The sequence below is a fragment of the Corvus hawaiiensis genome, chromosome 2 (assembly GCF_020740725.1).
Source record: "Corvus hawaiiensis isolate bCorHaw1 chromosome 2, bCorHaw1.pri.cur, whole genome shotgun sequence".
In the NCBI taxonomy this organism is placed as follows: Eukaryota; Metazoa; Chordata; class Aves; order Passeriformes; family Corvidae; genus Corvus; species Corvus hawaiiensis.
In genome coordinates, this window is record NC_063214.1 from 58,714,307 (window position 1) to 58,727,660 (window position 13,354).

Here is a 13,354-nt window from a genome sequence, read left to right on the forward strand (position 1 = left end):
CTGCAGAATTAAATAGGATTATTTGAAACATTATCTTTGCAGACCAGAGGATCTAACATATTTCATACAAATAAATTACTATTTCAAACTGTAATTGTTATGCTTCTCTGACAAAGTAATAAGTGCACCTTCATTGTGTAAACACAAAAATTTTTTATGAAGAGGTGTGAATTCATTAACCGTTTTCCAATCAGGAGAGAAGAACAGTAAGAAAGACATATACAGTGTCACTGGAAATTTTACCTAACACTTTCAGTGATAGAGCAGTACTGATTTTAAAACAAATGTTAGTCTGAAATCTGAACATCTAGAGGGACCACACTTCATGATGCAATTGCTTTGATCCAGCTCTTATAAAGCTTAGCTTTCACACAGAAGTTCACAAAGTTATAAGCCATTTAAAAGTCTTTGCAGGAATGGGGCTTAACAACACTAAACACAATTAAAAGAAGAAATCTAGGTGGACTGGTCACAGCAATGACAAGTCATTAGCTTATTTTCAGAAAAGACAGTTCCTTGTAGAATATTCTAGCAAAAATAATCATTGCTACACTTAAAACAATAATGTATCAAACATACTGAGAATAAGTATTCTAAACTTACTGAGTTCTCATCCTCCATCTCTAATATATATGAGATTCCTTCATCTGATGGTGTTCCTGAGGGTTTTGTCCACTGAAGGGATAACCAAGTAACTCCAGCATTAATCAGCAAAGGACTTGCTGGTGTGGTTGGGGCAGTGCCTGAGGTATGATACAGGACTTCTTCACTAAAATCACTGTTTAAAACAGACAGTATGTAAACTAACTAGACACAATAATTAATATCTAAAAACCAAAATTCTTACTAAACACGGCTATGACAGTTTCTTGGACATATGCACAATGGGAAATTGCAAGCTGTTACAAGCAAACAACTTAACTTGCCCATGAGTCTGTCAGTAACAAAACATCTGAACAAGGTTAACATGTTCATAATTGAAAGACTCCTTTGTATGATATAATTACAATGTTTTGCTAACCAAAACGTTTTGCTTTTTCATATTAACTCAGTATTCTAAAACACTAAAGCTCTAAATGCAATAATATACTAATAACACAGTGTCCTTCCTTTTCAAAGTGAACACATGAAGGCATAAAAACATTTAGCAAGACCTCAAAACAAACTTCGCTTATGTGTTCCCAGCTTACTTTGAAGTACATTTTCTCTAGTGATTGAGAAAATAATAGAGTAATAGTCTAATTCAATGGTGAGCTACTTTAAGAGCTGATAAAATGAAAGTCTTATTGCAGAAAAAGAAGTAGAGTGTATTCCAGTGAATCTCCTAACAAAACTGTTATCCTTATCTGATTTAGATTAGATACACACTGTGGTGAAAATACAAATAAACTACATAAAAAGGCCTACTGTGAAACAATGTAAAAGTCAGTAAACAGGTACTATGCTTGCACAGATGGTCTGACACACATGCAGCTAGACTAAAAAGCCCCACCTGATCTCAGCTGGCTTTGCTGCTTCTACATCAAATCTGAAGAATCACTTACAAGCCTAAAGCTAGTCTAGTTTTTTTAACTATATGAAACTAATGACAAAGATGTAATTTTGAACCCGACTTGCCTTAAAAATCTCAATAAAAAGATAATTTCACTTTCTCTCTTACTCAACCTGTATTATAGTGATGCATATGTTATAAATTTTGGTCTGCACTGAGGTGTTTTTGGCATTTAAAGGAAAAAATCTTACAGACAACATGTTATCAAGAGTGCTGATAGCACAGAAACAGACATACTGTCTGTGAGGACAGAGATGTGAAGCAAGATGGGAAAAAGTACAAAACAAGAGAGAACTCTTAAATTTGTGAGAATAGTAATTTTTTTCCTGACAGAAGTCACAAGCAGGAAAATTACTGGAATGGACATTATGTGATATCTACAATATATTTACTAAAAAAAGATCAGCATTTTATAGGTAGCATGGAGAAAGCATGAACAGAGGCTAGATACAAGTAGTATGTCTAGCTGTATTCAAAACAAACTATTAAAGGAGTCACCTTAAAAGTCGATATAAGGTAAAAAACCCCACATAAAAATATTTAATCTCTAAACTTGATTGAACCACTCCAAAATACACTGAAATAAACTAAAAGAGTTCCAGCCATAGCCATATTTGAATGACTATTAAACAATTCCCTCAGAAGTACAATACTATCTATTTTTGAAAATAAATTTTATTTTTCCAGTTTTCTTTAACCACTGTTTCATGTAGGTTAGAATTAAATTTAAAAATGAGTAACTCAGAGATAAAATATCTGTTCTTTTTGGTAAAATTATTTAGACAAAATTCTGTCTCCGGATGCCTAATGTTCTCAACGTTCTTCATAAGGGATAAACAGGCACTCTACACTAATAAATACTATTTCAAGAGACTTCTTAATTAAATAATACCATGAAGACAATAAAGCACATCTTCACAAGGCTATGAAATATTGATTTAAAAATCTATTCAGTGTGATTAGTTTAAGAAGGGTACTTAACTGATTAGTGTCTTCAAAGCTTACGCTGGAGGAATCTGTAATATGTGTAGCTATTCCTAGAGGGTACATTTATACTCAGATGTAAAAAGGGAACAGGAAGAGAGCCCAAGCACTGGACCCTGCTTAACTGCCAGCTCCCTCCCTGTCTTTACTTTTAACAGTTCCAACTAAATCTCATCAAGACAAAGTCCAGGAGCAGCTCAAGAGAATAATTAATTCCAGGAACATCATCCAGAAGGCAGTAATGTAATAAAGACTATTGGAACACACCAAAAGTCATTCTAGTCCACTATAGTGTCCACTGACAGTAGCACAAAGCAGGTGGTTAAGGAAAAACAAAGGAACAGGCACTTTATGCAATGCATTCCCTGAGTACTCTCCAAAGACTCCCAACACATGCCTCAGATCTCCTGAGCCAGCTGTATTTTTCACATACTTAATAGTCTGCATAAAGTTCCTTCTGCCCAGCATGAATTATGACCCTGGGTCTGGCTCCCTACTCTTTACACTGCTCTTCAACACAAGCAGCCACTGTTGTTTCTTCTTCCACAGCTGCACCTTCTTCTGCCAGTTGAAGGACACACAACACACATCCTCTATTTCATGCTATAAGATCACCACTCTACTGAGCTGCAGCACAGTGTTCATAATATTTGAATTAAAAAACAAACACAAAATAGCAATTTTAGGCTGACTGTGAGGGAAACCCTATTTTTATGCCCCACAGGACCTCAGTGTCCAAGTACTACTAGGCAGTGTGGACACCAGGAGTCTGCTCTAGAGCAGATGAGCTCTGGTGGTGTGATTGTTAGCCAGGTGCATCTGCTTTGCCTGATGACCAAGAAGCACATTCAAGAACTAAGGTACCCAGTAGTGCAAGCATAACTTGAGAAAACATTTTTTTTCCCCAAGTTCTTACTTATATTCTCCACTGAAGTTAGATGTCATTCAGTCAAAAATTCAAAACAAAGTTTGGTGCTCTATAACTTCTGAAAAGTAGTAATTAAAAGCATTAACCACGTATCTTTAGCACTTATAGTAAGCTTTAGAACTTCAAAAGAATTCATTGATACAGTAATGTCATATTCTGTCTATTTCCAAGGGTAACAGGAGACTAACAGACACCTTAGATGAAGGGACAGTACCCCGGCACACAGGCTATCGGCAAAAAGAATAACCCAATCACACACTGAGTTAACTAAGCAGTTGGACTAGATCACTGTAGGTACCTTCTAACTGAAATATATATTCTATATTCCATTTCGGACCATTTGGACAAAAGACATTTTTCTTTAAATGCCACCGTATGTTTTTCCTAAAGAAACACACACATGCATGCATATTCATTCCATATTTATGTATGTAATAGTATTTACCTCATTCCCATGTCATTTTTGGCTGCTAGCCTAAAGGTGTACCCCATTGCTGGTGATAGTTTAGTGATCCTATACTGCTTCTGTTGACCATAATAACACTGGCAAAACTCTCCATTTCCTTTTCCCTAAAAAGGAATAAGTTAATCATATTATTCACCTAATTACATATGCATGCATCAATTAAAGTACACACAAGCATGAAGTAAAATAATTTTTTGAAATGAAATATAACTCAAGAATCTCCATATAGTGAGGCAGTAGCATATGAAACTTTGTATTTGTATTAAATTAGAGGCTTTTTTCCTTCCTTTCATTTCCCAGTTCCTTAGGGCTGAAAGAATAAAGGCTATGAAGATTTTGCAGCTCTGCCATTTCAGGATAGCCGTCCAGGTAGAGACTGCAAATGTTTGCAGAGCCATAGCTGATCCATCCACTTACTAAAAAAGAAAGACTGTTATAGAAAAATGATCCTTCTGTGTCAGCTCTCGAACACAGTACTAGACTACAAGTGAAAAAGCCACTATTAAGAGTGGCAGAACCACGCAATTAAGAAGATTTTTTTTATCTTATCTTTTATCTTTTATCTTATATCCCCTGAGAAAAAAAATTGAGCAGTAACTGTATTTTAATAATTGCTTCAGGAATTACATATTTGTCACACGCCTCTAAACAGAAGTCTTAATTTTCACACAACTTGACATGCACAGACACATACAACTACTTGAAAAAACTACAAGACTAAAAATAGAAGAATAACTTGCTTACTTCATCCCATTCTAAAAGGTAACTGTGGATTTTGGAACCATTATCACAAGATGCCTGTAACAGGAAAACAAGAAAATTAGAACTCTAACTTAAGACCACTTAAAAAATGCATGTATGGGCCAAACCATGACAAGAACAGTGGAAGGCAAATGAGGCTCCCATTATATGATTGTTTCACTTGCCAAGACAGTCCCAGTTCAGTCTCCATTCAATGAATGCTTGTTTCATGTTTATGTTTTTTTTTCCTAACTTGGATCTTGAAAGGCACTGGGGACTGAACTCAGTAACTTTATCTTAAAAGACTCCTTGCTTTTCTGTGAATCCTTCTCTTTTTACTCAAGCCCATATTTAACACAGTAAATCTATTTCCAGTCAGGGAACTGTGACTGAAATGAGGTTTGACAAAAATTGTCATTTTCAATGAACTGATATTTTATTGGTAAATCCACAACAATTCTGAATAGTTTAAAATATTTATTTTAAAGGCTGTGAAGCAATTCTTACCTTCCACTGAAGAGTAAGAGAATTTTTGGTCCGATTAGTTATCCTGGGAAGATTTGGAGTATCAGGTTCACAACTCGCTGTGGTAAAACTCTCTGCTTCAGATGGGCTCCCCTTTACACAGTTGCATTCCACTTGGACTCTAAAGTGGAAGAGTCAATAACATTTTGCTTCAAAATCTGTTTTCCAATGAAAACCGAGCATTTGGAATTAAGTTACTGCCTTGCTGATTCATTAGTAAAATATCACTGTTATAAATAAATAACTGGGGGAAATATCTTGGTCAATAGAAGCAATAAGAAGGAAAGAAAAGAGTCCTTTACTTCGGATGTACATCATTACCATCAGTCGACTTTAGTCTCACAATTATATTTGAAATATGTCTGTTATTAGCTGTACTTTGGCTGGAAAATAATGGTAGCATTTTGCAGGCTCATTATCTGTTGTAGAGATATTAACTGATATTATGAATAATTCTTCTGCAAGGGCTTTCATCAGATGAGCACAACAAAGCTGTTGATATATTTTCAGAGTATCCTCTGCACTCCTTTAAGTGTCCTGCTGAGTGTGTTCACCTTGTCCTTTCCTATAGTAAGGCTGTGAATTAACTCTCCACATACTTCAAAAGAGTGAATCCCTGCTTCTGTCTCAAAGAGAAATGGCTTGTTTTTCAAAAAGCTTGTCTCCAAAAGGAAATACATGATTATCATCTGGCCTCCCTCTGCCCCCTAAGCTGTGCAGCTATGCCTTGCCTCTTTTTTGGGTCAATGGCACATTACTTTCTTCTGATTCATCTGTTCCTTTGAAAAGAACCTCAAAACCAAAACTCTCCAAAAACCTCTTTCCTCTGATCACCAATATAAGATCTGAGTTGCCAGCTTAAGAAGATACAAAAATCCTGATATATTTTTGATGCATCAACAGCAAATCACCGGAAATTTGGCTTTATAGATTTCACAGACAGCGAGGAGACATTCCAACAGTGACAAAAGTAGAACACAAAGTTGTCTGTGAAATCTACATACAGTTGCAAATATGTAATATGTCAGTTATCTTTGTGGTTGAGTCGTTCCAGTCTTTGTTGATTTTCTGCAGTGTTCATACTGGCAGAATACTGTTTAGGAAGAGCTTGGATGGCCAAGCCACTGATTCCCATGTATTGCCTACAACAATCAGAATTAAGCAAGAAAAAATCTGAATGTAGCCCGATAGAAGAGAACTAAACAGAAAAAAAATTTCTAGGCACTGACCCTTATACTCCATGAATTTTCAACTTCAACCTTGTTGGATAAAATATATAAATGCCACTAAAATAGGAACAAAATCACAGGGAAATACTTCCACGTGAAAGAGCTTTGAGCCAATTTAACATTCATCCTTCTCCTGACCTTGTGCTCCAGGCAATACAGAGGCTCAAATTAAATGAGGGCTGTGATAAGAACAGACCAACCCTCTTTTGCTTTCAGTTTGGCAACCAGGACAACACTCTGGAAAACAGCTCTGGGAGGTGTAGACCCCTTCACACCAAGGACTGAGAACCTAGCTCTCCCACTTGAGCAAATGTCAAAAAGGCTACTGTACAAGGCAAATCCTATCCTAAACCTGATGTGAAAGGAGGCAGAACATTGTTAACTTAGACCCCTACTATGACACACTTCTGTTCCCTGTGCTTCTTACCAGCTGCCTCTAAATTGCTTCCCTTGGTCAGTACACAGGGATCTTCAGGTTCTCCACACAGTCAAGAGAGGTAAATCCTTCACATGCTGGACATTCAGTCATGTCTAAGAAGGTACTCTCCACATGCCATTATCTCCTGAAAAGGCAGTTCTTCTAAGGAGGCCTTCATTTCTACCTTCACAATGGTCTTTTATTTGTAAACTGCTGTATTCACACAATTTTTTTTTTAAACCAAGAATCACAGAACAGTTTGGATTGGAAGAGACCTTTAAAGGTCACCTTGTCCAAACTCTCCTGCAAGAAGCAGAGACATCTTCAACTAGATCAGGCTGCTTAGAGCCTTGCCCAACCTCTCCTTGAACGGTTTCCAGGGATGGGGCATCCACCATCTCTCTGGGCAACCTGTTCCAGTGTTTCACCACCCTCTTCCGTATATCTAGTCTAAATCTACCCTCTTTTAGTTAGAAACCATTATCTCTTGTCCTGTCACAACAGGCCCTACTAAAAAGTATGTCTCCATCTTTCTTATAAGCCCCCTTTAAGTACTGAGTCTTCTGCAGGCTGAACAACTTTTGTGGCCCTCCTCTAGAGCCACTCTAAAAGGTCACCGTTCTTCTCATGATGGGGACCCCAGAGCTGGACGCAGCACTCCAGGTGGGGTCTCACCAGAGTGGAGCAGAAGGGCAGAACCACCTCCCCCTCACCCTGCTGGCCACACTGCTTTTGATGCTGCCCAGAACACAGTTGGCATTTTGGGCTGCAAGTGCACATTGCCAGGTTATGCCCAGCTCTCCATCCACCACAACCACCACACTTTTCTTGGCAGGGCTGCTCTCAATCCCTTCATCCTGCAGCTTGTGTTGATACCGGGGTTGCCCTGACCCAAGGGCAGCACCTTGCACTTGGCCTTGTTGAACCTTACGAGATTTCCATGGTCTCACTGCTCAAGCTTGTCCAGGCCTCTCTGGATGGCATCCGATCTTCAGGTGTGTCAACTGCACCACTTGGTGGTTGACACTGCAAGCTGCTTGGTGTTTTCTGCTGGAAGCTCACTCGATCCACTGTCTATGTCACTGCTGAAGACATTTGACAGTATCGGTCCAACACAGGCCCCTGCAGGACACAACTTGTCACTGATCTCCATCTGGACATTGAGCCATTGATCACTGTTCTGTGAATGTGACCATCCAACCAATTCCTCATTTTCCAAGAAGGATACTGCGGGGGACTATCTCAAAGGTCTTACAGAAGTCCAGATAGGTAACATCTGCAGTCCCCTTGTCCACTGATACAAGTCAGTTGATCATAGGCCACTTGGTTCTTCAGGCAGGACTTGTCCTTGGTGAAGCTGTGCTGGCTGCCCCAAATCACCTCCCTGTCCTTCATGTGCCTTAGCATGGCTTTTAGAAGGATCTGTTCCATGATCTTCCCAGGCACAGAAGTGAGGCTGACAGGTTGGTAGTTCCCACAGTCTTCCTTCCTACCCTTTAAAAAAATAGGTGCAGTGTTTTCCTTTTTCCAGCCACACAGGACTTCACCTGGTTGCCATGACTTTTCAAATATGATGGAGAGTAGTTTGGCAACTACATTACCAAAGTCCCTCAGGACTCTGGGATGCATCTCATCAGGTCCCATACACTTACATACAGGTCCCATACACTTACCTACAGGTTCCTCAAACCTGTTCTTCTCTTACTGTGGGAGGGACTTTCTTCCCCCAGTCCCCATCCTGCTGTCCATCCACTGGAGAGGTGTGAGAAGAGAGGCTGCCAGTGAAGACTGAGGCAAAAAGGTTGTCGAGTACCTCAGCCTCCTCTTCATCCATAGCTACCAGTTTGCCAGTTGTGTTTGTTCGGGAGGATACGCTTTCTCTGACCTTTGTTTCTGGGTGACAAAGCTTTAGAAGCCCTTACTCTTTGCATCCCTTGCCAAATTCAGCTCCAGATGACCCTCCAATATTTAAAAAAAAGAGGGAAGAACAACACCTAACCCCATCTTCCCAACCCTATGCTATTTCTTCTGACCTACTGAAGTAGTCAATTCTGCTAGAAGGGTAGAACTACACTGAGCTGGGGGCATACTTTGTTGTGCATATGAGGTCAGGGTCACTGATCTACTGGAGCAAAGCAAAAGCAGTATAATGTGACCTTCGGGTGGCCAGGCAGGGAGCATCTTCCAGGGCAAGGTACTTTACAGTGCTGCTTGTGGAAAATTGAAAAGTAGCATCTGTGCCTGGCTCCAAGGACAGAAAAAGGCCACTGTGCTGGCATAAAGGAAAGAGCATGGATGTAGGATGGAGATGCACCAATCTTATGTTGTCCAAAATGGACTGAGTGGACAGCTACGCCAAAAACGTTGATTTGTGACTCTAAAGAGGGTGAGAAGTGGTAAAGACCATCTCTGAAGACTTAGACAAATACACAATGAAACTTTTAGAACATTTCCACTGAATTTAATGAAGAGAAAGTGAGATACTCACTTTGCATGGTAATCAGTTGCTGGCCTGAGATCATTTACAGTGACTTTATTTTCTTCTCCACTGGAAAGAGATACAAGTTTGTGTTAAAGTCTACTTCAGAATTCCATACATTTATAAAAAAAGACATGTATCATCTAACTCAGTCAATACACCTTCTATGAAATATATTTGCTAACAGTTTGTCTTTTGCTAAATATAGCAACACGTAAATGCATTTACCTTTGAATTTTAGAGGCTTCTTGTGTTATTCCTGTTCTTTTGCCCTGGTGGTTTTGGGGCACTTTTTTGTTTGGTGCTTTCTAAAAAGTAGCAATTATTTTCTTCTTTACTTAGTAGGACAAGCTGCATGTGAATCCATGTATGCTATTACTCAAAAAAAACCATTTAAGTATTGGAGCCCACAGAAGCTCAGTCCAGTCTTGCAAAAACAATTATCTAAAACTGTACCTGACTGCATATACCTACTTGTTAGAGCCTAGGAAACAGAAAAGGCACCAAAATAACACCTATTAGTCTGCGCTTGCTGACATCAGCTTATCTTAGCAAAGGTCATTTCTCTTCCTCTAGTTTCTTGGATAGGGATACTCAACTTGTAATTACATGAAATTCATGGAAGGTAACTAAGATAAACTAGCTATATACAAAGGTTTATAGCTATTAGAGAGCTCTATACCCTTAACTCTAAATTTTACTGTCATATCTCTCCAAATCGCAAAAAACTGACTGAAAACCATTGTGTTAGGAATGAAACAATTGCAGAGTTTTGTTTGCTTTGCTACTGCTATGAGTTGTGTTCTGTGTGAATTTCCTTTTTTTTTTCATATAATAAGACTGTCTCTTACAAAGAGCAATTTTAGGGAAGGGAGGGATAGCCTTAGTGGGAGCAGGAGTATGTGCTGACATAAAAAATAATAAATAAAATTAATTTTTCTCAGTACTTGCATGTCTCACTATTTGAGAATCCATGGTGTCTAGTGGAGCTGGTTGAAACACAGCAAAAGTGGTACTAAAATATGCCTCCAACATGTAAGAACATCCGGTTGATGGCAGAGACTTCAGTAATAAAATGAAACAAATTCTACTGAAAAAAGGTAGCTAATTTCAAAATAGAAGTTACCCAAAACTGCTAATTGTTTAACTTCCTGGACAACAAGCAGATTTTTAATGAGGTTTTAAGCCACATATTTCAGTGCAGCAGTGATTAAATAAAAATAGCCAACACCTACATGTACACAGTTCTGTACTTTCCATCTTTTCCAGTACTTGAAATCATCACTTCGTAAGTATAAACCTCTGGTATGTCATTCTTGTCTGTGTCTTCTCCGGGATCACTGCATGGAGGGGACCACATCAGCAGTGCTGTTCTTGCCTGAATATCCGATACCTGTAGAAACACAAAGTTTTGAGATCTCCACCATTTAAATGCTATCGTATATAAATGTTACTTTGCCACAAAGGATCAAGAAGAGAAAAGAAAGTCATATACCACTACCAAATCAGAGTATTTATACTGATACACTAGCTACTAACTAGTTTTTACAGATGAAATCAGGCTGGAAATGCAAGGAATGCCATGAGAGAAATGCAATGCCAGGCTGGGGGCTGAGGGCAGAGACAGCTGTCGGTATCAAACGCCACCCAGTGGGCTACTGAAACATGGACCAGAGCTTAGGCAAGGCACAGGAGATGGCAAAGCACATCCTGGGACATCGGGCACTTCATTAAATCATGCTTCTGGCACCTTTTTCTCTGAAGCCACAGGGACTATGACTTTTTAATACCTTCCTGTTTCTTATGAAATATATAGAGATGAAGGCATGCTCACAAGGTCCATGTACATACACATGGAGACAATATCCTGAAGAATTTCTGTGGTGGTGTTTGCCTGCACACCCCAGTCATTGCAGAAAGCCTGGATACGAACAGTTGGTGTGACAGAAATAAGAGTATAACCATTGTGTGTGAATGCAACATCTCCAGCTATCCAACTAGTGCTGGCCCCAGCAGACTAATCATACTAAAGGCAGTAACCCTTGGGTGGGTTAAATGGAAATGGAGAATCACAAGGAGACTCCTGAAACACAGAGGTCATCAGCTTCAAAGCGTAGAGGTAGCAGGAAAATTTGTAATGGGGTTGAGGGGTAAGAGATGCTGGAGTAGAACAGAGCAATGATCAAAACCTGGCCTGGCAGTGTGAGAAATTGCCCTGCCAACCACTGCTGCCTCCATCCAGGCCTGATGGACGCTGTGAGTAGCTGCACCCTAGCTGGTGCAACAGCAGTTTGGGGTGCAGCAGGCACGGACTCACAGCTCAGGTGAGTGCATGTGACCTGGTGGAGAGTTTTCTCAATGGCCTTTGGATTAGCAGATTGTAGGGAACAACAGATTCTAGGGAATAATGCAGTTACACACAAAGCTACTGAAGCAGCCACGTCTTCCAAAGGAGATGCGTGACTAGGGGCGCCCACACTCCCAAAAGAGTGGGTGCTGCAAGGGGCTGAGGATGCTCATGTTTTTGTAGGTGAGTGCACAGGTGCATGCAGGTGATTACACATTTTAAGGATCTGTTATAGAAGAATGCCTAGAAATTTGTGGCTGTTCTTAAGTATTGCACATCTGCTATCGTGGTTTTTATGTTGCACCCACCTACTGTTTCCAATCTTTTATAAGAGAACTCAAAACACGTTTCATTATATGAAATGACTAGTTTTACAATATGACCATAATATATGTCTATTTTGGGAATAATTGCTTTTGAAAATCTATTACTTGAGTATCAGAATCAAAAAGCTATCTTCACAACTGGTGCTCTCAAATTGCTATAATCTACTGAACTAAAAAACTGAATAGGTCAGCTTCAAGAATGAAGTAGAGAAGACATGACTTACTGACAGCAAACAGGAAGAAAAATCACACTATGTGAGCTTCAATGTCTTGGAAACAATGTCACCAAACTGTTATGCACTAACAGGACTGTACATCATATCCTAAAAGGGATCAAATGCTGGTAGGACTACACACTGAACTTTATCTTTAAAATCTGGTAAGAAAAAACCCACTACTATCTTGATGCAATCACAAACTAGACTAACACTATCTATAACCACCACCAAGTAAAATTCTAGCATTTCTGTTAGTCTTTGGAGTTGTGGGAAGCATCTGATCAAAGTTCCCTCCTGGACAATCTTTACCCCATCCTCCTGAACTGCAGCAAGCGGCAGGACATCCTGAGGGAAAGAAATGTAGGTTCCTCAAGCATCTACTGTACTTCAGGACTAGTAGATGCATTTTAAGATGATCTGTTCCTAGGTTTAGGTGCTTTAACAGTTGAATTTTTTTCCCTAGTGTCCCGGCAGTGTCTCTCTTACTACCAGCTGTGCCTACTAGTCCTAGCCATCATGGAGTTGAACATTAGATTTTCCCTTCCTTTTGCAGTTGGTTCTTACGCATTTGAAGACTGTTAGCATTTGAGTTTCCTCTCACCTATCAAATCTGATCATTCCCACTGTTCTCCTTATCTCCTACTGATTTTCTTTAGTGCTTTGCCCAGAACTGCACAGAACACCCCATCTAACACTTTGCTAATGACACCTGACAGATTACATTTCCTTCATACACAGGATATTTTCAAAAAAACCTCTGTGACAAAAGGAAAGAAAAAAGTATTTTTGAAGAACCAAGATTTAAGATCAGAAGAATCCACTACTATTATGTGCTCTGAGACACTTGGGAGTGGCTTTTTCAAAAAACTTGGCATTACTTATTACTTTGTATGCTTATGCAAGCAGCTGATTCTGATTGCAAATCTGAGCACCATGTACTTCTGCAAAGCAGAGTATAATACTTGGGTCAGGCTCTAGCACTGTGGAAACAAGAGGTGAGCATGTCTTCATTAGCAATCCAGCTTGCCAAAGTGAATCTCCTCATTAAGTATGTTACACATGACATTTGGGTCAAACAAAAGAGCAGTTTTAGCATGTGCAATCTGGATTGCATTCACAGTAACCCAAGATACTTAACTGT

General features: G+C 39.3%; 1 protein-coding gene across 10 annotated transcripts in view; it reads right to left on the reverse strand.

Moving 5' to 3' along the window:
- The window catches only part of FNDC3A (fibronectin type III domain containing 3A), a 112,634-nt gene that overhangs the window by 23,593 nt on the left and 75,687 nt on the right, over positions 1–13,354 (reverse strand). For all 10 annotated transcript variants that reach the window (XM_048295262.1, XM_048295260.1, XM_048295263.1 and 7 more), the window contains 6 exons: positions 10,558–10,715; positions 9,332–9,391; positions 5,179–5,317; positions 4,675–4,728; positions 3,910–4,034; positions 604–778 (listed from right to left, as the gene is read on the reverse strand). In XM_048295262.1, the coding sequence (XP_048151219.1) occupies positions 604–778; positions 3,910–4,034; positions 4,675–4,728; positions 5,179–5,317; positions 9,332–9,391; positions 10,558–10,715 (711 nt within the window). The remainder of the gene's footprint in view (positions 1–603; positions 779–3,909; positions 4,035–4,674; positions 4,729–5,178; positions 5,318–9,331; positions 9,392–10,557; positions 10,716–13,354) is intronic.